The sequence below is a fragment of the Chrysemys picta genome, chromosome 2, assembly GCF_011386835.1.
Source record: "Chrysemys picta bellii isolate R12L10 chromosome 2, ASM1138683v2, whole genome shotgun sequence".
In the NCBI taxonomy this organism is placed as follows: Eukaryota; Metazoa; Chordata; order Testudines; family Emydidae; genus Chrysemys; species Chrysemys picta.
The window spans coordinates 91685599-91708268 of NC_088792.1; the positions used below are offsets into that span (position 1 = coordinate 91685599).

General features: G+C 40.9%; 2 protein-coding genes across 11 annotated transcripts in view; one reads left to right on the forward strand and one right to left on the reverse strand.

Annotated features, from left to right (window-relative positions):
• Positions 1–6707, reverse strand: part of NT5C3A (5'-nucleotidase, cytosolic IIIA) — a 35995-nt gene extending 29288 nt beyond the window's left edge. Inside the window, 2 exon segments of the mRNA XM_065583763.1 lie at positions 6424–6590; positions 6592–6707. Coding sequence (XP_065439835.1) covers positions 6424–6590; positions 6592–6707 — 283 coding nt within the window.
• The window catches only part of BBS9 (Bardet-Biedl syndrome 9), a 484737-nt gene that overhangs the window by 13114 nt on the left and 448953 nt on the right, over positions 1–22670 (forward strand). For 2 of the 10 annotated variants that reach the window (XM_065583757.1, XM_065583756.1), the window contains exons 1-5: positions 6943–7357; positions 11521–11643; positions 13809–13959; positions 15116–15180; positions 17837–17950. In XM_065583757.1, the coding sequence (XP_065439829.1) occupies positions 11532–11643; positions 13809–13959; positions 15116–15180; positions 17837–17950 (442 nt within the window). In that variant the 5' untranslated portion in view covers positions 6943–7357; positions 11521–11531. Of the gene's footprint in view, positions 1–6736; positions 6866–6940; positions 7358–11520; positions 11644–13808; positions 13960–15115; positions 15181–17836; positions 17951–22670 lie in introns of those variants that run through there. The other 8 variants (XM_065583753.1, XM_065583754.1, XM_065583755.1 and 5 more) reach the window with 7 other exon arrangements.

Below are 22670 nucleotides of genomic sequence, written 5' to 3' on the forward strand. Positions count from 1 at the left end.
TTCTATCACTGGAAGTCTTTAAATCTAGTCTACATATATCCCTCTAAAAGATGTGTTATAGCTCCAACAGAAGTTATGAGATTGATGCAGCACTTACTTGGTGAGGTTTTCTGGCTTGTGTTATACAGGAGATCAGATTAGTTTATAATAGTCCCTTCCATCTTTAAAATCAAGCAGTGAATGAATTATCTGTAGATTAATTCTATCCAGTGAAATTATATAACTTAATACAATAGAATAATTCAATTTTATTTATTCTTGATAAAATATAATAAGATTCTTTTTTTCCCCCCTATGTATTTGCAAACCTTATGCATCCCTATGTGTTAACTGACAAATCATCATGGAAAACCTACAGTTTATAGAAGACAAAACTTTACATTTCAAATTCTATGTTTTAGGACTTAGTTTGCATCTAAAAACCTCTACTCAGGGATGTATGCCATCACATATATAAAGATATCTTTTGCATAGTTGGCAGAGATGTGGGCAAGGAATGTACATTTCTTTAATGATAAATTTTGTGTTTTTTGGTTTAAAGTTGTACATCTCCATAAAATATATACTGTGAAAGTGGTCATATTTGATTTATACAGTGTATCATAAGGTTTTAAAATTCAAGTTGGTACCATCTGCTGTTTTATTGTGTGTACTGCATCTAAGCCAGCTAATGAAAGGAAAACCTTGTATTTTAAAATATTAATATCTTCCTCTGATAGATTCAACACCCCAAAATCCAGTAAAGAACTGATAATACCCCTTTCCCCACCATTTCAGTTTAGCTGAGATTTCTCCAAAACTGCCTAATTATTTTTCTTAAAAGAGAGTATCAGGACAGGAAGCAGGAAAAGAGTCAAACACCTGAAAGACATACTACTCCTACCTGAAGCATTTGAAATGCTGGTCAAGTCAAGTAGCATAGGCACCAAATCAATGCAGGGAGGAAGAGGATGCATTTTTCCTCATGCAATTAATAGAAGTTATAAATGTCAACAGGCTGGCACCTCAATTTCTAGAAATAGTGATCTTCTCAGACTAAAAGTCTAGCAGATTCTTTAAAGTTCCTTAAACACTGCATGTGCATTTAAAGCCACTGATAGTTTAATCCACAAGGAGTAGACGTCCCCCTACACAGAAATGTCACCTACAATCGCCAGTTCACTTCCACTGACAGTAGCTCTAGTACAGACTAACTACCGTGATCTGAACCTGCATAAAGTTAGGTGGCATACCCATTTAAACACTGGCAGCTGGTCTATGCTACCCTGTTTCCCCGAAAATAAGACAGTGTCTTATATTAATTTTTGCTCCCAAAGATGCGCTAGGTCTTATTTTCAGGGGATGTCTTATTTTTCAGAAATGAAAAATGCCTTATTATCGGGGAGGTCTTATTATCGGGGGGATGCCTTATATTACAACGAGAGGCAAAACTGTAAGTAGGCCTTATTTTCGGAGGATGTCTTATTTTCGGGGAAACAGGGTAGCACGCTCATTGTTACAACTACTGGTAGAAATGGTGGAAAATCAAAAGGGAAAAAAAGAAGGAAAAAAAAAAAAGCATACTGTAGAGAATGACCACAGCAGGTTTTCACCTAAAGCTTATTCGAGAAATAATGTTTATTTTCATTTTTAAAAAAATAATTACTTATTTAAAATTTACTTTCTACTGTTTGAACATAAATTTCAAAACGCAAAACCAACCAAGATCCATTTCATTCATAAAACCTAGTCATAAAAGCAGTGAGATAGATGTCAACTTAGTTCCTGCATTAGATTACCACCTGAATTATTGAAGGAAAAATGGAGCCAGGGAGTAACTTATTACAATGCAACTGCAATTAGCAACAACAACAAAAAAACTGAACTGATGTGGTGTATGCCTAGAACTTTTTTTTAAACTAACTTTATTAGTTGAACATTGAACAGTAGCATACCATACATAATTTTTCCAACATGTACTATTAGTTTTTACATGTAATGGAACTCAGACAAGTGGTTTACATTACACCTCTTGGGTAATAATCAAGTACAATTATGAATGAAGAAAAAAATTACTTTAACAAAATGACATATCACTTGGAGAGCATTTCAGGGCAATTTTTTTTTAAATGCTCCAGAGCAGAAGGAATCACTGAAAAAACCACTTCACTGTTTTAGAGACATATCTTCCATCCTCCTATCTCTTTCACCAAAAATGTGTTGGTAAACAAGTTAGAGCTGCCCTAACATTCTCCCCCCCTTTCCCCGCCCCAAAAATCACATCTACTAGATGCACTGAATCCTGACCTTTACTACTTGTAGCTCAAATTGCTACTGTTAGTTAGCACATTTTATTGATAATTATTAAGACTACGAGGAACCAGTATTCAAAGAAGATAGGTCAATAATGGGGATTTCATCAACCCTTCCAGGCTTTATAAGAAGCTGTACTTCAAACCTGGTATTGAACCAAAAAAAGCTAAATCAATTTTATTTATTAACTGGACTAAGTTCTAGTGTAGAAAGAGAAGATTAAACTGATTCTTCAGTTGACTGTAGTAAAGAAAGTCCTATATGAGAAAATATGAATAGGTTTTGTACCTATTTTAGAAAAAAACCCAGAACTCTGGCATTTTGTTTTGAGGGCAAATTTTTCCTCCCATAGGTCACTAGAACTTGACAAAAATGCCTAAAACAGCATTCTGGATTCTGGATCACAGAAGCAGAATGTCTGAAGTCTCAACTCCTACTTGGACCCCATCTACAATGGGTGGAAAAAACCTGTGAGGAGAACAAATGTTTATTCACAGATTCATAGATTCTAGGGCTGGAAGGGACCTTGAGAGGTCATCGAGTCCAGTACCCTGCCCTCATGGCAGGACCAAATATTGTCTAGACCATCCCTTATAGACATTCATCTAACCTACTCTTAAATATCTCCAGAGTTGGAGATTCCACAGCCTCCCTAGGCAATTTATTCCAGTGTTTAACCACCCTGACAGTTAGGAACTTTGTCCTAATGTCCAACCTAAACCTCCCTTGCTGCAGTTTAAGCCCATTGCTTCTTGTTCTATCCTTAGAGGCTAAGGTGAACAAGTTTTCTCCCTCCTCCTTATGACACCCTTTTAGATACCTGAAAACTGCTATCATGTCCCCTCTCAGTCTTCTCTTTTCCAAACTAAACAAACCCAATTCTTTCAGCCTTCCTTCATAGGTCATGTTCTCAAGACCTTTAATCATTCTTGTTGCTCTTCTCTTCTTTAAACACAGTTCATGCTAATATAATGTAAATATACTTTTCCTGGCCTGAGTAGACTAGTTTTACAAACCATTTTCTAATTATCTACTAGACACGGGTCTTAGAAGAGTCTTCAGGCAACGCCAACTTGTTTTAGTTATGCAGGTCTTTGGGAATGTATCATTCAAAACAGTAAAATGATTATTTTAGCTAGACACTAGTATAAAAACATAGCTTGTAAAATGGTAGTGCCTGGTCTCCACTGGCCAGCTAAAACATGTTTAATACTGAAATGAAAAATATTTAAAAACAGTTCTGTTAACACTCTTATTCCCAGTAATGAGAGGGTTCTAAGGGTCACTGCTGCATGAGCGGGTCCAACATTGGCTCCTCAGGAGATATTCTCCAAATCACTACTTGAATCAGGCTCAGAATCTTCCCCTTTGCAATGTTCCTTCTCTCAAATAGACCATCATATTGGACATTCTTTTTCCTGATTGCCACTCACATTGGACAAGTGACTTAACCACTGCACCTCAGTTTAGCTATATATCAAATTGATAGAACAATGCTTATTTACCTCAAGGAGTATTGTGAAGCCTCATGAATCTTTGTAAATAAGTTTGAGATTCTTGAAGATTGTAAGTGTGAAGTATTATACATTCCTTATTTCAAACAGAACACTGAATAGCATAAATAAAATACATGGTAGTGTGGTATAACATTATTGCCACTCACTTAGGAAGACCTGCATTCTTTGTGGCAGAACTACTTTGTTTCACTACAATTGACAGCTAACACAACACTTTACAAAAAAAGTAGTGGTACTTTTCCCCCTGTTTTTAAATACCTCAATACTTTTTATACTTCATACATACTCATTACTCATATCCATGGAATGCACTCCTTTATCTCTGCAGCCATGGAATAAACTGCAGTTATTTTGCATCTCTGATCACCTCACTTGCCCTCTTCCAACCAATTCATTTGCAAAACTCTAATTCTAACATTCCAAAAACTCATCTGTTTTCCTTCAAACACTTACAAACAAACAAAAGTGACAAGCAAAAACCAAAGGAAAGGAGTGTTCTTAACCTGAGTTAGCTAACCTGAAGTAAAGTCTTAGTGAAGACAAGGGAGTCTGCAGTTTTCACATCAGGTAGTAGATGGAATTAAAAACTATTCACCCCCCCTGTAAAGACATAGCCCAACAGCAAAGTTTTAAATTAAAAATAAAATAAAAACAATTTTAAACACTGATACTGTAAATACTTAGGAACATGCTTAACTTTAATCATAGTCCAATTGAACTCAATGTGAGTATTTATGTATTTATGTAAGAAAAATTATGTACCTGCTTAAGTGTTTGTGGGTTCAGGACCTTAATTTTCATTAGTTTGAATTTTACAAAACTGCTATTAGCAATAAACATTGATAACCTACCAGTATTAACATTTAAGAAAAATAGCATTTATAATTTAGTTTATTAATTTTAATTTACAGTGTCAATAGCACATTTTACAAAGCCATATTTAAATCCTCCTATCCTCTTTCCAAGTATTTTAGTAAGGTAGAGCCATCTGAAACAAACCTCAACTTCCTTACCTCCACAAGCAGCTGTAACAGGAAACCAAAATCATACAAAACAAAACCAAAACACCATACTTTCTATACATTGCATGTGGCATGTAAAGATTTTTCACTGGGGGAAATTGAGATGATTCAGGGAGATTAATAATAGCATACAGTGGATTTTTGCTGGGGTTCATGTTTTCATAAACATGTGACTGCACAGTCAAAGGAACAGCTGCATTTTAATATTTGCATGTGCAATTGTGGTAATTGTTAGAACAAATTATGTATGAATAATTATAAAAATCTAGGCCTTAAATCAAGTCTAGTGGCAACAGTCGCCTGATACATCATACAGGGCGGGTGTGAAATGAGTTGGTGGTCTCAGTCCAGTTCTTAGTGGACAAGTGTCCATATCACAAAACCACCTTAACAACTGGTACTTTTGTGAAGTGCCTTTGCAAAAAGGCTAGTTACTAAACATGCCATGGGCAGCAAATTACAGTTACTGGAGCTGGCTGCTCTAGAACAAGCCTGATGCAGTATGGATGAAGCTTGCACTGATAATACAGGTCTTTGTTCCAGTTTTGCAGTACACTTAGCAGAGCCGTTGAACTAACACCTTTCACAAACATTACATTCACCACTTCCTCATTTTTCGTATCACCCAACTAACTCCACTGAAAAACTGCAACCGGTATAAGTGATGGAACTAGGGGAGGCAGGGCCGGCTTTAGGAAGCGCAGGGCCCGATTCGAACAGTTTCGACAGGGCTCCGACAGGGATGACTAAAAAAAAAAACATGTAAAAAAAAACACGTGGGGCTTGTGCTCACCTGGCTGCACTCCTAGTCTTTGGCGGTGGGTCCTTCACTCGCTCTGGGTCTTCGCCGGCACTGAAGGACCTGCCGCCAAAGTGCCGCCAAAGACCCGGAGCGCCGCCGGGTGAGTAAAAATTAAAAAGGCGCCTCTAGCCAGGGAAGGGATTCTCTGCCACTTGCCCCCCACTCTGGGCGGCCCTGCCACTGGGCGCGGGGCCCTCTTAGGCGCGGAGTCCAATTCGGGGGAATTGGTGGAATTGGCCTAACGCCGGCCCTGAGGGGAGGTGCCGCAACCCCCTGGTTTGAAGTGGTTTCCATCATATACTGGGTTTACAGTTTGGTTCAATGTACCCCCACTATACACATTGCTCCAGCACCCCTGGCAACCAGTTTGCAAACAAACAAACAAACAAACAACAAAACCGCCTCCTAGTCTGATGATATCACATCAGTGTCTCAAAGCCCAGCCGTGGATTCCCCATCTAGGATTCCAACCGATCTTGCGATGCTACTGCTAGCATGTACCTGGAAGGAGTTTAATTCCCACAGACCAATCTATGTAGACATACAGAGGGACAGATTCAGAAATCTCACTCCTCCTCTCGCCCTCCCCACAGACTCAGGACGAGCAGACTTCGAAGCTGCCCGAAACAGACGGCCAGGGACACGTGGGGGCTCATGCTGCTGTCAGGATGGACAAGCCCAACTCTGGGGGTGGGAACCCTCCCTCGTGCTAGCTGATGCCTGCGCCCGCAGTCCCCGGGCTGGGGGCAGGAGGGTGTCAGGAGAGAGGCGCGGTCCCGCTGGGACCTACCATCTCGATGATCTTGGTCTTCCTGCCCGTCTTCTTCTTTATGGTGAAGATGTACTGGGCCAGGACGACTCCCCCCACCAGGGCGCACACGCTGGCGCTGGCCACCGCTCCCATTTTGGCCACCGCGGTCCTGTCCATGGCGGCTCCTCCCTCTCCGAGGATGGGGGGGGTGGGAAGTCTTGGTGTCCCCCGACAGCAACACGGGGCCCGCGAGCGGCAGAGGCCGAAGTACCCCGACGATACCACACAGAAGGGAAGAAGGGGACGACGTTGGGAAAGACCATTTAGAGTTTTATCAGCCTCCCTTTTCCCACCTGGCAGGTTGTGTCGCTTCCAAGCTGCTTCGTTTTCTCGATATGTCAAAAGAGAAACACAACTGAATTGGGTCCGCGGCTGGCTGCTTTTGGAAAAGGGGAGCTGCTCTCCCCTCCCTCAGGAAATGGTACAACCCCGCCCTCCACTCTCGTGGCTTCCAAACTACATCTCCCGGGATGCTCCGGGGCAGGTTCCCCGCTTCCGGTCCCCGCTCGCTGAGGGGAGGGGTGCGGGGTTGGTTGTTAAAGTGCTATGACAACGGGCGCAAAGATGGCCGCCGAGGCTGGCGGAGCGGGGCAGCTGGGGCCGCTGGCAGCCTCCCCCTGAGCAGCAGCAGCAGCAGCAGCTCCCCCTCCCCCTCCCTCGTCCACCCCGCGCCCTGTCCCGTCCGCGGCGCTGCGAGCCGGGAGGGCTGAGCCGGCTGGTGCCTGCGGTTGCCGCCTGTTGATCCCCGTTTCGGGGACCCGCTGAGCCCCAGGGCCGGGCCGGCGGCTTGGGAGGAACCCGCACCTCTCTGCTCGCGCACACCCCTAGTGTAGACGCATCCTCCGCCGTGGCTGCTGGTCAGTTTCTAGCGCAGGTACTTGCGGATGCAGAGGCCCCTGCTTGGACGGGTCTGGTGAGTAGCCCGCTTGTCTCATACAATGCAATTCAGTGCTTTGTGCAGTGCCGTGGAAACTTGGAGCCCTGTCACTTGGGAGCTTTAAAATTAGAGTGGACAAAGCCCACGCTCGCAAACGTACCGGTTCTGTACCGGCTTATTAACCCTGTATAATGCCCTGCAATACTTTTGCATGAATGTTGATTTATGTAAAGTAGAAGTTTATCCAGTTTAGTTAAAGGTTTGTATATATTTTGTTGCTAGTCACTAAATAGTTTATATTTTGGAGCTTTATAGCTTCCCTACAGGCAACAGGCCTTATGTTGGCTGTTTTGGGTAGCATGTGTTGTTTGTATTTTTCTAATTAGAATAAATAAAAATAACAATGCTTGAGTACCAAGGCAACAGGTGTCATAGCAGTTCTTTTTTAAAAACAAACAAACACAATGAAAATAAATACTAAAAAAGTTAAGAAATAATTCAAGAATTGTTGTGCCTTCTGTATGATGTGTAACTAAATCTAATTGTTGAGATTCAATCTTGTACCTAATGCTTTAAAAAGACAACATATGGATTTAAACAATAGCAATCTTCTACATATCACTGTCTACAAAAGGATTATCCTCTCTCCAATCTCTTCCTCTGTCTTTCTCTTCTCTCTCTCCCCCCCCCCCCCCCAAGATAACAGCAGGCAGGTAGGGCACAAATCGGCTTTTCTACTATCAAACAGAGTCCCTCACTCATGTAATGAGGGCATCTTCTTCAAGGCGATTATTCAGTGGAGGTCTTGATGCTGATCTGTTTTTATCTTGGTGTGCTCTGAGAAATAAGCTGCTATTTAGGAAAACTAGACAAAGCTGATGATTCTTCTGATCCCTTGAATCAGAGGAGAAACCTCCTTTGGAAAGATTCCTTCTCCCACATGGTACTCTTTTAAAGGGACAGCTACCTTGCCAAGCAGCTGCAAGGATAATTCTTTGTCATGTAAAAGGTGCTAGAATAATGCAAGGAGTCAGCTTAGATTAATTTTCAGGAGTCCTTTTTGGAAAAATGGTTCTTGTATTTAACTGAGATGTTGTCAAGGCTGATTCCCAACTCTGTCACTCCGAGTGCAGAAGTGGGGCCCGCAAGGATTAAAAAAATTAATACTTGCCACTCCGGGCTTGTATTAAATTCCCAAGGTTACAGCTTTTCTCTAACCTTGGCTTGGTAAATGCTGCCACCACCCAAATGCAACAAAACCCCTTTTGAACCCAGGAAGGAGCACTTGGGAATTCCTCTCTGTGGGGTACCCTCAAGCCGTTTCACCCCCCTCAGGGGAAGAGCTGAGAAAGGAAATTAGCTGTGGCTATGAGCTAATGAAACAACATGCACCAAAGGTTAAGACACCAAAAATTCAATCCTGTTCTTTAAAAAGGTAAATTTTATTAAAAACAAAAAGAAAGAAAATACATCTGGAACTTAAGCTTTTGCTAGATTTTAAAAGAGCAATTCCAAAAATCAAGCACCCAAAATAGCTTCCTTGGGGGTTCAGCTTAAAGGTTACAAGCAAACAACAGCATCTGGGGTTAGCACAGAGGAGTCCACAAGCCAATAAGAAATACAGTAACTCCTCACTTAATGTTGTAGTTATGTTCCTGAAAAATGCGACTTTAAGCGAAATGATGTTAAGCGAATCAAATTTCCCCATAAGAATTAATGTAAATGGGGGGGGGGGTTAAGTTCCAGGGAAATTTTTTTCACCAGACAAAAAACTATATATACACACAGTATATGTTTTAAACAAACAATTTAATACTGTTCACAGCTATGATGATTGTGAAGCTTGGTTGAGGTGGTGAAGTTAGAGGGTGGAAGAGGTTGCGATATTCCCAGGGAATGCCTTGCTGCTAAATCACTGGTTCTAAGACTTTTGTACTGGTGACCCCTTTCACATAGCAACAGAGGGTCCTATGGCACCTTTAAGACTTCTGTTAGCCTTAAAGGTGCCACAGGACCCTCTGTTGCTTTTTACAGATTCAGACTAACACGGCTACCCCTCTGATACTTTTCACATAGCAAGCCTCTGAGTGCGACCCCCCCCCCCATATAAATTAAAAATTCTTTTTTTATATATTTAACACCATTATAAATGCTGGAGGCAAAGCAGGATTTGGGGTGGAGGCTGACAGCTCGTGACCCCCCCATGTAATAACCTTGAGACCCCCTGAGGGGTCCCGACCCCCAGTTTGAGAACCCTTTTGCTAAATGATGATCTAGCACTTGGCTGAGCCCTCAAGGGTTAACACATTGTTGTTAATGTAGCCTCTCACACTCTACAAGACAGCAGGAATGGAGGGGAGATAGCATAGCAGAGAGACAGACACACACCTTGTGTGTGGGGGAGAGAGAGAGAAATGCACACTGCCCCTTTAAGTAAGCTGACCCACTCTTAAGTGTTCAGAGTAGCAGCCGTGTTAGTCTGTATCCGCAAAAAGAAGAACAGGAGGACTTGTGGCACCTTAGAGACTAATAAATTTGTTACTCTTAAGTGTATTGTCTTTTTAAGTGGATCAGGAAGTTGAGACAGCAACTGCTGCCCCAGGCTCTCCCTGTCTCTCTCCATCTGTGTCCCCACCCTGCTCTATATGGAGAAGAAGGGGGCAAGTGGGGTGTAGGAGCAGGGGGGAGGGGGACACCCTGACATTATCTCCCTGTTCACTCCCCCCCCGCACAGCAAGCAGGAGGCTCAGATGGCAGGAGCCCCACATGGCAGTGGGGGGAGGGATAGCTGCAGTTGCTAGCCTTCTGGGCAGCTGCTGCACAAGGATCTTAGCGGAGCGGGGGGCTGCCGGTCCACCCTGGTTCCAAGCCCCCATCAGCTAGCTGCAACAAGCTGCTCTTCCTGCAAGCAGTGGACAAAGCAGATGATGTTAGAAGGGAGCATTGCGTAACTTTAAATGAGCATGTTCCCTAATTGATCAGCAACGAAACAACGTTAACCGGGACGACTTTAAGTGAGGAGTTACTGTAAAAGAAATAACCCTAATCGCGTCAAGCTAAACATTCTGATCACCTTACACAATTGGAGTTCAGATAAGTAGTTCTAGGCATGATCTGATGATTTATAATCATACCCGGCTTAGCTGCTTATAGCATGGCTGCTCTGTCCCTCCAGCCTAGAGAACAACAGACAAAGGCAAAGTTTCTTTCCCCATTTTAAAAAGTTCTACCTTCCCATTGGCTCTTTTGGTCAGGTGCCCACTTTTTTTTTTCTTTACCTGGGGGACTTTTTAACCCTTTACAGGTAAAGCAAGTAAAGAACAGTTATGGGATTTTACAGCTAACTGGCTGGCTGGGTGCCCATCAAAGGGAGCTATCCCCCCCACTTTATTTATCACAAATGTCTTTTGTTAGTGATGTCCAGGTCCTGAAATAGGTTCTGTGATATAGCCAGGTACAAGGAACTCTGGAAAGACAGTAAAGTCATTTATGGCTTGATCCATTTCATAGTGTTTTTAAGCAATGTGATTAAAGTCCCAAGAATAGACATAACAGAACTTTTGTACCTACCCGTATTTTTTTTTTTTTAAATCGTGCTTGTCAGATTTTGTGGACTCCCCATCTCCTTATGTTTCTATTATATGCTGTTAATTATTATTAACTTCTGAATCTTGTACAAACTATTGTTACTGAAAAATATGCTCCATTTGTATACCTTTGAAAAGTGTATGATATCATAAGAATATAAGAATGGCCATATTGGGTCAGACCAATGGTTTGTCTAGCCCAGTATCCTGTCTTCTGACGGTGGCTAACGTCAGATGCTTCAAAGGGAATGAACAGAACAGGGCAATTATCAAGTTATCCATCCCCCTGTGGTCCAGTCCCAGCATCTGGCAGTCAGGTGCTTAGGGACACCTAAAGCATTTTGGCTAATAGCCATTGATGGACCTATCCTCCATGAACTTTTCTAATTCTTTTTTGAACCCAGTTACAGTTTTTTGGCTTTCATAACATCCCCTGGTAACGAGTTCCACAGGGACATTTAGAATTCCTGATTTAATTTGTTTTTGTACTGAGCTGGTGTGGAATCAAAGCAAAAATAATTTAGGATACTATGCTTCCTAGAAAATCTAACATGATCTGTATAACTTGATATGAAAAGTATGGATTTTACCCCAGAGTCTGTTTCTTTTTAGTGTGAAGGAGAATGTCTCTATTTAAAGCCCGAGATTGGTGGTCAACAGCTCTTGGAGAAAAAGAAGAATTTGATCAAGGGTGTTTATGCGTAGCTGATGTTGACAACAGCGGCAGTGGACAAGGTAAACAGAAATTCTGAGTTGGCCTTCAGATTGTGACAGAAACATGACTGCAATTTTTATTTACTCCAGCAACATGTGCTAAATGCTTATTAACAAGATGAAGTAGGAGGCATTTGGCATATACTACTACGCTTTGTCCTCCACCCCTTTTCTTTTTGTTGTCAGAGTTCACTTAGATATTCTAGAATGCATCATTTCATTTTATATGCTGTCATTGCTTTCAAGAAACCCTGCTAGAGCATGGAACATGTAAGTGGCATTTTTTCACAAGTATGTGGCACTATTTTCATATTTTTAATATTACCTCAGTGTGTATACAATATTAAAGAATTGTTGAAAACATTGCCATACACTTGAAGGGAAAAACACTTATAAAGTATAATTGCAAAATACAGTTTTGGGCATCTTTTGGTGGGGAATTCAGGAAAGTAACTGCTAGTTTAATGAAGCTAGTGCTAGCTCAGCCATGAGAAGTTATGTTTGAGATCAGCTTGCATTTGAAGTAGCTAGGGTAGCGTTTGGGACCTGTTACCACGAGTTTTAAGGGGTTAGTTTTGACCTATAAATCTCTAAGTGTTTTAGGATCTGCTTACCTGAAACTGCCTTTCTGTGCCATTCTGCCGCAGCTGTAATCAGCAAAAGCCCTTGAGCTTGATTTCTTCCCTTCCCCGCCACCTTGTTCTCCCCCCCCCCCCCCCAACAAGGGGGGGAGGAGGGCTCCTGGCAGAGTGTTCTCCTTTCCTTTGAAATGTGCTGCTCCCCAAGTCTGAAATAGGTGGTGTAGCATGCCCAAAAAATCATCAAATTCCTGCTATCTTTCTGAGCAGGTATTAGCTGAGGCAATTGAAGGTGGAATTTCTGTCTAGTGGGACAGTGCTGTTGCTGGGGGAGAAGAGCTTAAACTGTATAGGTCATATTACTGGATATTCAATAGTGGTAGGTGGGAGGAAGAAGTATTGCTGCTTTGGTCAATTGTTTTACTTTGCATTTCCTATGTTCTGTTGTCTATAAATATGTTAAGGGTGGCCAGAGCACTTGATGGGGAGTTTGATCAAAAGTAAATAAAATAAGAGGTAAACCTGACTGCCTGCACATCTGGATGAAAGAAAAAAATACCCCTTTTAAGCAAGTTTATCAAATGTAAGAAAAATATTTTGTAAAGAGTGTGTAAATGAGAGAGCTTTAGGGAGCTAAGGGACATGCAAATGTTTCATGACTGTCATCTTCATCTGTCAGTGTGATATACAGATAAATTGTGACAGAAATGGATGAGACAGAGATTAGGGTGCAAGGGGCAGAGGTCACGTTCTGAGTCGAATGAATTGCAGCATGAATGTTTGCTACAGCAGAGATGAAGATAGCTGCCTGCTTCTCCACGTGAAATGGGGTCCTGTGGAACTGTTCCAAATGGCTAAAAGCCTGGTAAACCTTGGCTGCCTCCACTCTGAAACAGTCAGATCTTTTGTACTATGAGTATGTCCATGTGACTTATGGACAGGATTTATTGGATACACCTCAGACACGGATTGATGTCTGGAAGAGATAAATGTTAGTGTCTTCTCTGGGAGTTCTGAGCAGAACTGATCTCCTGAGGTACGGGGGGCTTTCTGTAATCGTTTTGTTTACTTCAGATTTGTGTTTCTTAAGAATCTTTGCTGACTTTTATTAAATACTATTTCATAACAAATATTATTACTATAGGAATCCTGAACCAAATCCACTTTGAAGTCAATGGGAGTTTCACCCACTTATGTCAAGTCTGAATTTGGTCCATTCTATGTTTTGATACATTGACCTGAAAAAGTAATAATCAGGCTTCAATTTCTCATCTGGAGAGCATCTATAATGTTGTTGTTACCAGGTTTTTAAAAGTCAACATTCTGCTGCTTGCTTGGTGAGAAGAGTGTTGCCAAATCTTTAAGACATGGGAGCTGAACATTTGGAAGTACTGGCTACACTCAGAGTGGATTTCAGAGACTGGACTGGAGTTTGAGAATTATTGCTTCCTCGTTCTCACAGTTGAAATATTTAAGTGTCTAGGCTGCAGAACGTCAGCATAATTCTGTGTAAACATCCCATCATTTTAAGGGTACACTTTGAAGCACATATGCAGCACATTTATTTCTCTATTTCTAGTTTTCCTCTTGTTGGAAATTTTTCTACAGATAAAATAACTGTTGGCAGTTATATGGGATATCTTCGAATCTTTAATCCTCACCCTGTCAAACCTGGAGATGGAATGCAAGCTGAAGATTTGCTCCTGGAAGTGCAACTGCGAGATCCAATACTCCAGGTGGAAGTAGGAAAATTTGTTTCGTAAGTAAACAGTCCATGTTGCTGATAATGATTACACTAATTTGAAGGCTTTAGGCTAATTCGTTATAGTAGCTAACTTGCCTCCCTAAAGACCATCTAGATCAATTTTGTAAAGTGCTTGGGGTTTAGGTGTAAGCTATCTCATTTAAATCAACATATTCTTCTTGGCACTGCAGTGTGTGACTCTTACAGCCGTTAAAAGTAATTCATGAATGTTGAATTATGCATTTAATCTGCTTATTGATTTTATATGGTATAGAGCATAAATGGAAAAAAATGTTTATGCTCATTAAGGTAAAGTCTTAGGTTAGGTTATATTAAAATCCCCAAATGTCTTCTACTTATGTTCTGATGCTGCATGTAAACATTGCTGTGCTTCTTTAAAAACATACTTGTCTACTAAGTATGCATCAGATATGTTGCTTTCCAAGCTATTTTATTTATTATAAGCCAATTTAAGAGTAATGCCTATCTCTGTTCTCAACACCCTTCGTTTTTTAATTGGGTGCTCTTGAAGGTACTTCACAGATACAGCAATGTCTTATGGTATTGGAACTAACCAAAGGTTGCTGCTGCTGCTATTTTTTGTTTGTTTATTATTTATTATTATAGTGCAAGAGCTCTTGTCTTTGCAGTAAATGAGATTATTTGTGTATAGAGGATGGGCACAGAATACAAAATATTGTGACTATCTTTGTATAATGGGGTTTTAATTTTGTATTGTGGATGTAAAGTAGTATCCATATCTATCAAATGATGCTCATCTAAAGTGACAATCACACAATTGCCCGCCATTATTTTTCTCACTGGAAGTATTAGTGCTAGCTTGTTAGATAACAGGATCAGGCTGAATTAGAAAAAGCTTGCTTGCTTCATGTGCTCACATGTCTCTCAGGGTTCTACTGAGAACTTAACAACTATTAGCTGTCAAATATAATTTCAGATGTTTTAATTCTGAAAAATAATTTAGTTGCACAATATTTCATTTTGCTGGTACTTAACACTTGAGAATTTGGGGCTTGATCCAAAGCCCAGGGAAGTCCACCTGCAGGCTTTATATTGACTTCAGCGTGTCTTAGATTAGGCCCTCAGTGCTGCAGTTTACTGGAAACTCACTTGCAAATTTTCTCCTTTTTTTCCCCCCCCTCATTGTCAGTGGTACTGAACTACTTCATCTGGCTGTACTGCATTGCAGAAAACTGTGTGTGTATGCTGTCTCAGGTAAAAAAAACAACTGTCCAGAATAGCTGTCTATCTCTCTGTCTACCTTCTTTTTTTTGCTATTGATCAGTTTAGCTATCTGGCCTGACTAGGCATGTGTAATGAGAAGTTTCTCTGGTACTGACAGTGCAAAGTCGCAATCAAAGTGTTTGAAGGACTCTTGCACTGTCCCTCCATTCTGAACTGATGTTTCTTCTCTTACACACTCTTGGTCCTTCTTTGTCATATAGTAGCAATTGTGTATAAAATGTACCCTGTGGCTAATAGAGAGCAGGCAGTTGCTCTGAGTGTGCTGAATTGTTCTGTGCCCAGGCACTAATGAGTTGTTGTTATGTAGACTGCACTCTTTAAAGAGAAGCACTAGTGTTACCTCTGCAATATTCTAAGTTCCCCTTTGCTTGAAAAGTGATGTTGCAGATCTACCTTATGGAAGCAGTAGCTCTGCTGCTGAACCATTTGGCACGTTCTGAGCTTTGTTACAAGCTTTACCATTCAGAGAATTATTTTAGAGAGCATGTGGCAGATTAATATTAAAACTTGAGCATGGACAAGCAAAAGTAAATGTTTGTGTTTGTCAATAGTAGTGTGTCAATAGTAGTGTATGTTTGTCAATAAAAGCTTCTTATGTTACAACTTTGAATACAGAAGCTGATGCTCAGAGCTCTAATGAGCAAACTGTTGGCAGATAGATGCCCTGTAAATATAATTGTTTTAAAAAATGAGCTAAATTTTATTAAATATTAAATGCTTGTTACTTGCTCTAAAATAAGAAAATAATCTTTGCAAGTAGCTTAGAGGTTTGGAGGGTAGCTTTGGGGAAGATGTATTAGTGAAGGTGAGGAGGCCAGAATAGCAAAATGAAAGGGTAAACCTGCTTATTCTTCCCCTCGTTTAGAGTGTAGAAGGTCTGAATGTAGACAGGACTGATGCAGTTGTATTGTTTGTAGTACATAATCAAATATGAAACTGAATTCTTGGATCTCTAAGACACAGAAAACAAACTCCTTTTGGTGCCTCATTTTTTAACATTTCTTACACCGTTGCTAAACATGACTTCAGTTTTAGAGATTTTGAAATAATCCCCAATTTGTAGGCCAAAAGGATCCTCCTTAATCTTGACCAGACTATATTAATATCCCACAAACGATTACAGAAAGTTAGGTTTTTTTATTGTTCTTGCTGATGGATCCACGGACAGGTAGTCTGCAGCTGAACAAGTAGTGGTGTACAGATTTGTTCACAATTGGAAACTTTGTGCTCTCTTTGATGTAGTAGGGCTGGGATCTGGGGCAAGTAATAGTATTATTTGGGGTGGTAGGAAACTTTTGGAGCTGCAGAGCTCAAGGCAGAAAAGCTCAAATCAACATTGGTTGGATTCAATTTAAATAATGCAGCATGGAATATAGGGAATTAACAAACTCTGTATATGCCGTCTGTAGTGTCCAGCCCTACACTGAGTCACTACTTGGATAATTATCAGTTTTCTGTCAACCATTAGAAACATACTGCAAAAACTGAGTTATGAGCTGATGTGGCCTAATTTCAGAGGTGAAACTAAGCTGGTCTGGTATGGTACGGTGTATCGGCAAGAGCCAGTACGTTGTGCTGGACTGGACTGGCTTCTCCGGCGGTGATTTAAAGGGCCCAGGGCTCCAGCTGCTGTGGGGAGCCCTGGGCCCTTTAAATCATTGCTGGAGCTCCGGCAGCCAGGCTCGGGCGGGGATTTAAAGGTTCTGGAGCCCCAGTCCCTTTAAAGTGCTGCCCGAGCCCCGCTGCCGGAGCTCTGGTGGCGCTCTAAAAGGCCCGGGGCTCCCTCAGCGGCCAGAGCCTCTGGCCCTTTAAATCGCTGCTGGAGCCCTGCCACCGCTACCCCAGCCCTAGCCCTGCTGCCCCAGGGTAGCGGCGGCAGGGTTCCCGTGGTGATTTAAAGGGCCTGGAGCTCTGCGATGGCTGGAGCCCCGGGCCCTTTAATTCACCCCAGGGCTCCCAACTGCCTCTGCAGCTGGGAGCTCCGGGGTGATTTAAAGGCCCTGGGGCTCCCAGCCACAGCCCCAGGGCCTTTAAATCTTGAAAGGCTCCGCCTCTTCCCATTGAGGCCACGCCTCTTCCGGGTTTGGCCACGCCCACTGAGGACTCTGGCGTACCGGTAAATCTTTAAAGTTACTTTTACCCCTGCCTAATTTAGAGTCTCTTTTAAGGAGATTAAGATGTTTTGGCTGAAATAAATTGTGAGGCATACTTTGTTTATTGGATCCTAGAACTGCAGAATCATAACGCAAAACATTTTGTTTTGCCTTCTTTGGGTGAGTAAATTGATCAAATATTTGAACCACATACCGTCGAAAGATGTGGGATTCCTTTGCTCAAACACAGAGTCGTCTTCAGGGCAGGCACTATCTCTTACTTCGTTTATACAGTGCTTAGCATAATGGAACCCCATTCCTGTTTTTGGCCTCTGCGTACTGCTGATGTACAAATAATAAACACGTTTGCCACTTTCCTAAAAATATGTCATTGTCAACCTTCGCATCCCTCCCAAAACAACTAATAGATAAGGCCTCACCATATAATGTTCTTAAATAGTTCCTGTTTTTTCTTCACGTGAGCCAGAAGAGTTAAAAATTAGACATATATATTGTTCCTTGTTTTTTCATAGGAACTTTGGGAAATGTGGAACATGGGAACCAGTATCATATCAAACTTATGTATGAACACAATCTTCAGCGAACAGCCTGCAACATGACTTATGGACCATTTGGTGGTGTGAAAGGTAAATTAATTCTAAGTGAATTTTAGACTGTGGATTAAAGTTTATACATTGATCAAGAACAATGTGAGCTTTTGGCATATGAAAGCTTTCCCACTTTGGGGCTATGTTACATTTAGAGGGGAATGTCTAGGAATCAAAGAATAGTTAAGGCCCTACTTGAATTGCGGAATGATTGTCAAATAATTGTGGCTGTGTTGCAGACAAGACATGGAAAATAGCTCAAAAGTAATAATGGACCTTTATTAATTGCGGTAATTTGGAAAAGCCAGAGAAGACGTATTTGTTTAAGAAAAATTTCCTGGAACAATATAAACACTCAGGTATTATGTTATGCCAGACATTTTGCTGCAACAATATTATGGTCATTAATGCCTGGGGCTCCGGCTGACAGTGGGACACCCAGCCGCCTAGGCAGCTGATAAAATTGTGGTGGAAACCTAATATTGCGGGATGCGCAATATTGCAAATTAAGTAGGGCCTCAGGAATAGTTATTTTCAATCCTGGGCCTCTTCTGAAAATACTAGTAAGCTTCTTTTTGGGAGTTTTTGTGATGCTACCATCTTTAGATTAATTGTTTGGATGAGAACAGTTAGGAAGTATCATTTGTTTTGCTTTTGTTTTTAACATATCAATGAACCTAAAATAAGAAAGTTAAATACAGAATATACTAGAATAATTGATTAAAAATCAACTGTTGAAATAAGGATATTAGCTCATAAGGACACTTACGTTAAAACTGTATTAAAAAACAAATAAAACCCAAATTTCATTTCCTTGTAATAATTCAGGTATTGAAAATTTCTTTTGTTTTAGTACATTTAAGTCATGTTATGCATTTTGCCAAGGTTGGACAATAAAAATAGAGTAGTCCTCTTTACTTTCAGGACTGCTGTGTATGTGTTTTTTGTTTTTGGCTTTTCCACCTTCTGTTCCATCTGCCCTGTTAAATCTTTTTTTAAAAGAAAGTCTATGTAATGTTATCCTTTGAAATGTTAAGCAGACCTCTTGTTGTCTTGTCTTCAGTATATTACAGTCTTCAGTTAACTTCTGCAGCCAAATTTTAAATGCTTTGCTCCCGTTATCCTGGAAACACTTTTTGCACATGCTTTATTTATGCACATATGTAAGTGTTTGCAGGTTTGGGGGCCTTACTGAAGCATTATTTGCAGAAGTCAATTCGACTACTTGTGAAGTTCATGCTACTCATTTTGAGTAGGGGGTATCAAAATCTGACTTTATGTAAATATGCATATGTTTAACCACTAGAGGGCTCCCATATTTCCCCCTGAATGAAAGGTACTGTGAATTATAGGATGAAAATAAAAAGAATTGAAACTAAACAAATTGTGGTTCCTAACTTGAAGTTTTGTACATACATTTTTCTAGATGACTATGCAATGTCCAGTCATCCATTCCATAAAATAAAAACACATAACACAAATAACAATACATTGTTAAGGGCTGATAGAGAAATATTCATGAGTAGATATAAGTTAAATGAGCCCAAACTTCCCCAGTCCTCTCCTGTTGGGAGTCACCATCCCCTCTCCTTGAGGGCCTCTCCCCCAAAAAAGGCACTTTCTTGCATGTCTAGAAAGTTGACAAATCTGAGCTCACTCCCCAACTTGTTTGATCAAAGTTCCAAAGTGGAAGACCCCTTCTGCAGGACCCTGCCATCCATTTTCTCCCTTTTAGTGGGGAACTCAAGCTCCTCTACTGATGGCAGTTGTGGTAGAGTGACACAAAGAAAAAGGCAGTATCAAATTAACAACCCTAGATGGTTTGAAATCATTATCTGGTATTCCTATTGGTAGCTAATACAAATGGTGGAGCACTGGCATAATGTGCTCCCAATGTGAAACTCTGTAATAAGTGGTCCACCACATTTTGTGTGAACTTCACTTTCTGCTCGTTCTCAAGGTGGTGTTTCACAAAGAACACTTTAGAGCAAAGTGTTTCAAAGTCACAAAGATACGGATAAGGTCCACATCAGAGAGTAAAGGATGACTCATCTTGCCAGGTTGGAGGAAAATGTGCTCCAGGTGACTGCCACTAGCTTGGCTTCCAAGAGAACTCCATCTCTAATAATAAACTTAGATTATATACTTTTACAAATGCCATTGACTCTTTCAGCTATGAGCACCAATAAAAGCTTTACCAACTAACTCTCTGGCTCCTTCCCCCAACCTACCAACTTTATCTTTGTCTTGTCTGGACTAAGTTGCAGTCAGCTAGCCTTTGTCCAAGCCTCAAACTCACTGTAACATTGGATTATTTATTGTGTTGATCTGGCTCGGTGAGATGTGTTGGAGAAGTATGTTATATTAAATACAGTACAGCCAATGTCTCTTTACTGATACTGTCAGCCTGATATATACGTGGAATTGGTGGGATAACAGGGGCGGGGACTCTTGTGTTATGCTGTAGGAGAGAACTCTTGGGATAGAGGAAATATTGCCTGTGACTGTCCTCTGGGTATAAGAATGGAGTCATTCAACAGCAACTTTATCCATTCCTACCAGGATCCACTAGTGAGTTAACAGAACTTTAGGATTGGTATCAAAAGCTGCTGACTAATCTCAGTCTGCTTGGACACATTTTGTCTTCATTCATTGCTAGGAGCAGTGAATCAATTAATGCAACCACTGTAGTTTGTCTCATACCCAGGCCTGTCGCCCAAATAATCAAGCTTTAGGAACTCTGAGCACTCAAGAAGCTGCCAGAGTTGCCCCTCTACAAATTTATGATTTATTTTTAAGGAACAGCAGTGTATATTTATATTTCCCTTAAATAGCTACAGCACAATGGGCAGGGCATGAGATGTGGCCGAACCACCACTAGATGGTCCTCTGGTTACAGTCATTGGTTTTGCTACACTTATAACACTGCTTCCGATGGTCTGGTTCTACAGGTGCATTTACTGTAAGACTTAACGAGGTGTGGAAAATACAAAAATACTTTTGGTGAAAACCTGCTCCGCAGAAAGTATGTTATTGACTAAAACCAAATGTTTTTCATGGTTTATGGGGTTTTTGTAGAAAAGCAGAGGAGGTGAATTTGACTTTCACTTACTGAAAAACACTGATGGGGGGCGGGAGGGAGAGAAACTGTTGCAGATTTGGCTAGACTTCTGCTGCAGAAACTAAGCTTTCATTTTACACACACACTCTACTTCCTTCTCGCCTTTTTGGTTTCAAGTATAATCTTCAGTATCAAATGATGCAGTAATGTCTGCCTAACTCTACCAGCAGCTTTAAATAATATCTCTGAAAGTGTCTCCTATGAGTGTTAGTGTGGTGTTCAGTCTGAATTCTAATAAGGATAATTTAAATGTCCATATTGTTAGTTATTTTGCTTCCAATCATTTTAGCAGAATCATTAAACTGAAATACGCCGTTACGGTTTGTAGTGCCAGAAATTAGTGTGTGTATGTGATATTGCAGGTTGTCATCAAGTCTCGCTTGGGTGAAGAATTAAGAAGTCCTCCATCTCCTCCAAAATTGTTACGTTACCTCACCTCTGCCCACAAAGGTGAAGTGAAGGATGAAATACATCCCTTCCCAAGAAAGCCAAAGAGCTTCAACAGGCTCCTGTTCACCAAAAATCAAAATGACTTGCCACACCTCCTTGAGGCTTTTGGCACCCCAAATGCCCTGTCAGAGCTATCACCATTAACAGTGTGGCTATGTATTTAAGGAAAATTTTGCAGAATATTGAAAATGTTAGGGAGATTAAATTGAAATTAAATATAATATGAAAATAAATAGATATTGTACCGATTCTACTGCAGTGCTGCATAACTTGAATCCAATATACCACTTGGGGCAGTGGCCCTGAATATTAGTACCGTAATTCCTTTTGCTAATTTAAAGCCATTGTGGGTCTTTCTACACAACAACTGGGAAATGTAATTCCCATTGTGGTTAGACATACACGCATGTTAGCTCTGCTTGAACTACCACCTAAAAAATAGCCGTGGCTGCAGTGGCATGGGCACTGGACTCGCTTGAGCCTTCATGGCCACATTGCTATTTTTAAGGGCTAACTTGAGCATATCTAGCATATGCCTGTGTACCTGTGTTGGGAATTACACCTCCCAGCTGCCATGTGGGCATAGTCTGTACACCACACTTGGAAGTACAGGAGATACTCCGTTTAAATGATGGAAAGTACTTAACTGAACCTTTCAACATGTCAGATTAGTGTTTCTTTCAGCATGCCAGATAGTAGTAATGATGCCCGATGTTAAATTTTGTGGCTTTTGTTACATTTGGGTGGAATGAAGCAAGTGAATTTTATGGCTTATAGGTGCACAGAAATACATTTCTAACCTCTGAATGTTTACCTTGATACTGTTTTAATTTATCAAAGTGGGATACAGCAGTAATATATAATCTTTATGTACCAATTTCAATATGGCTGGGGAATAGGCAGTAAACATGTCATCCTAACATATGAAATTTAGCTGTAGGAAGAATGAACTTGCTTCTTAATGGAAAAGATGAATCAGAGGGTGTTGGCACCAAGTGAGACTTGTTCTTTGTTCAGGGCACGATGCATAAGTTTTGCAGGAACACTATAAGTATATATTTTGCCCAAATATATTTACACCCCCATAATGATTACCTCTGTTTTGGACAGCTGCACCACCTCTGCATAGCCATACACAAGTAGATTGTGCATGCTAGGCCCCTGAATAACCCCTGGGAATAGGAGAGA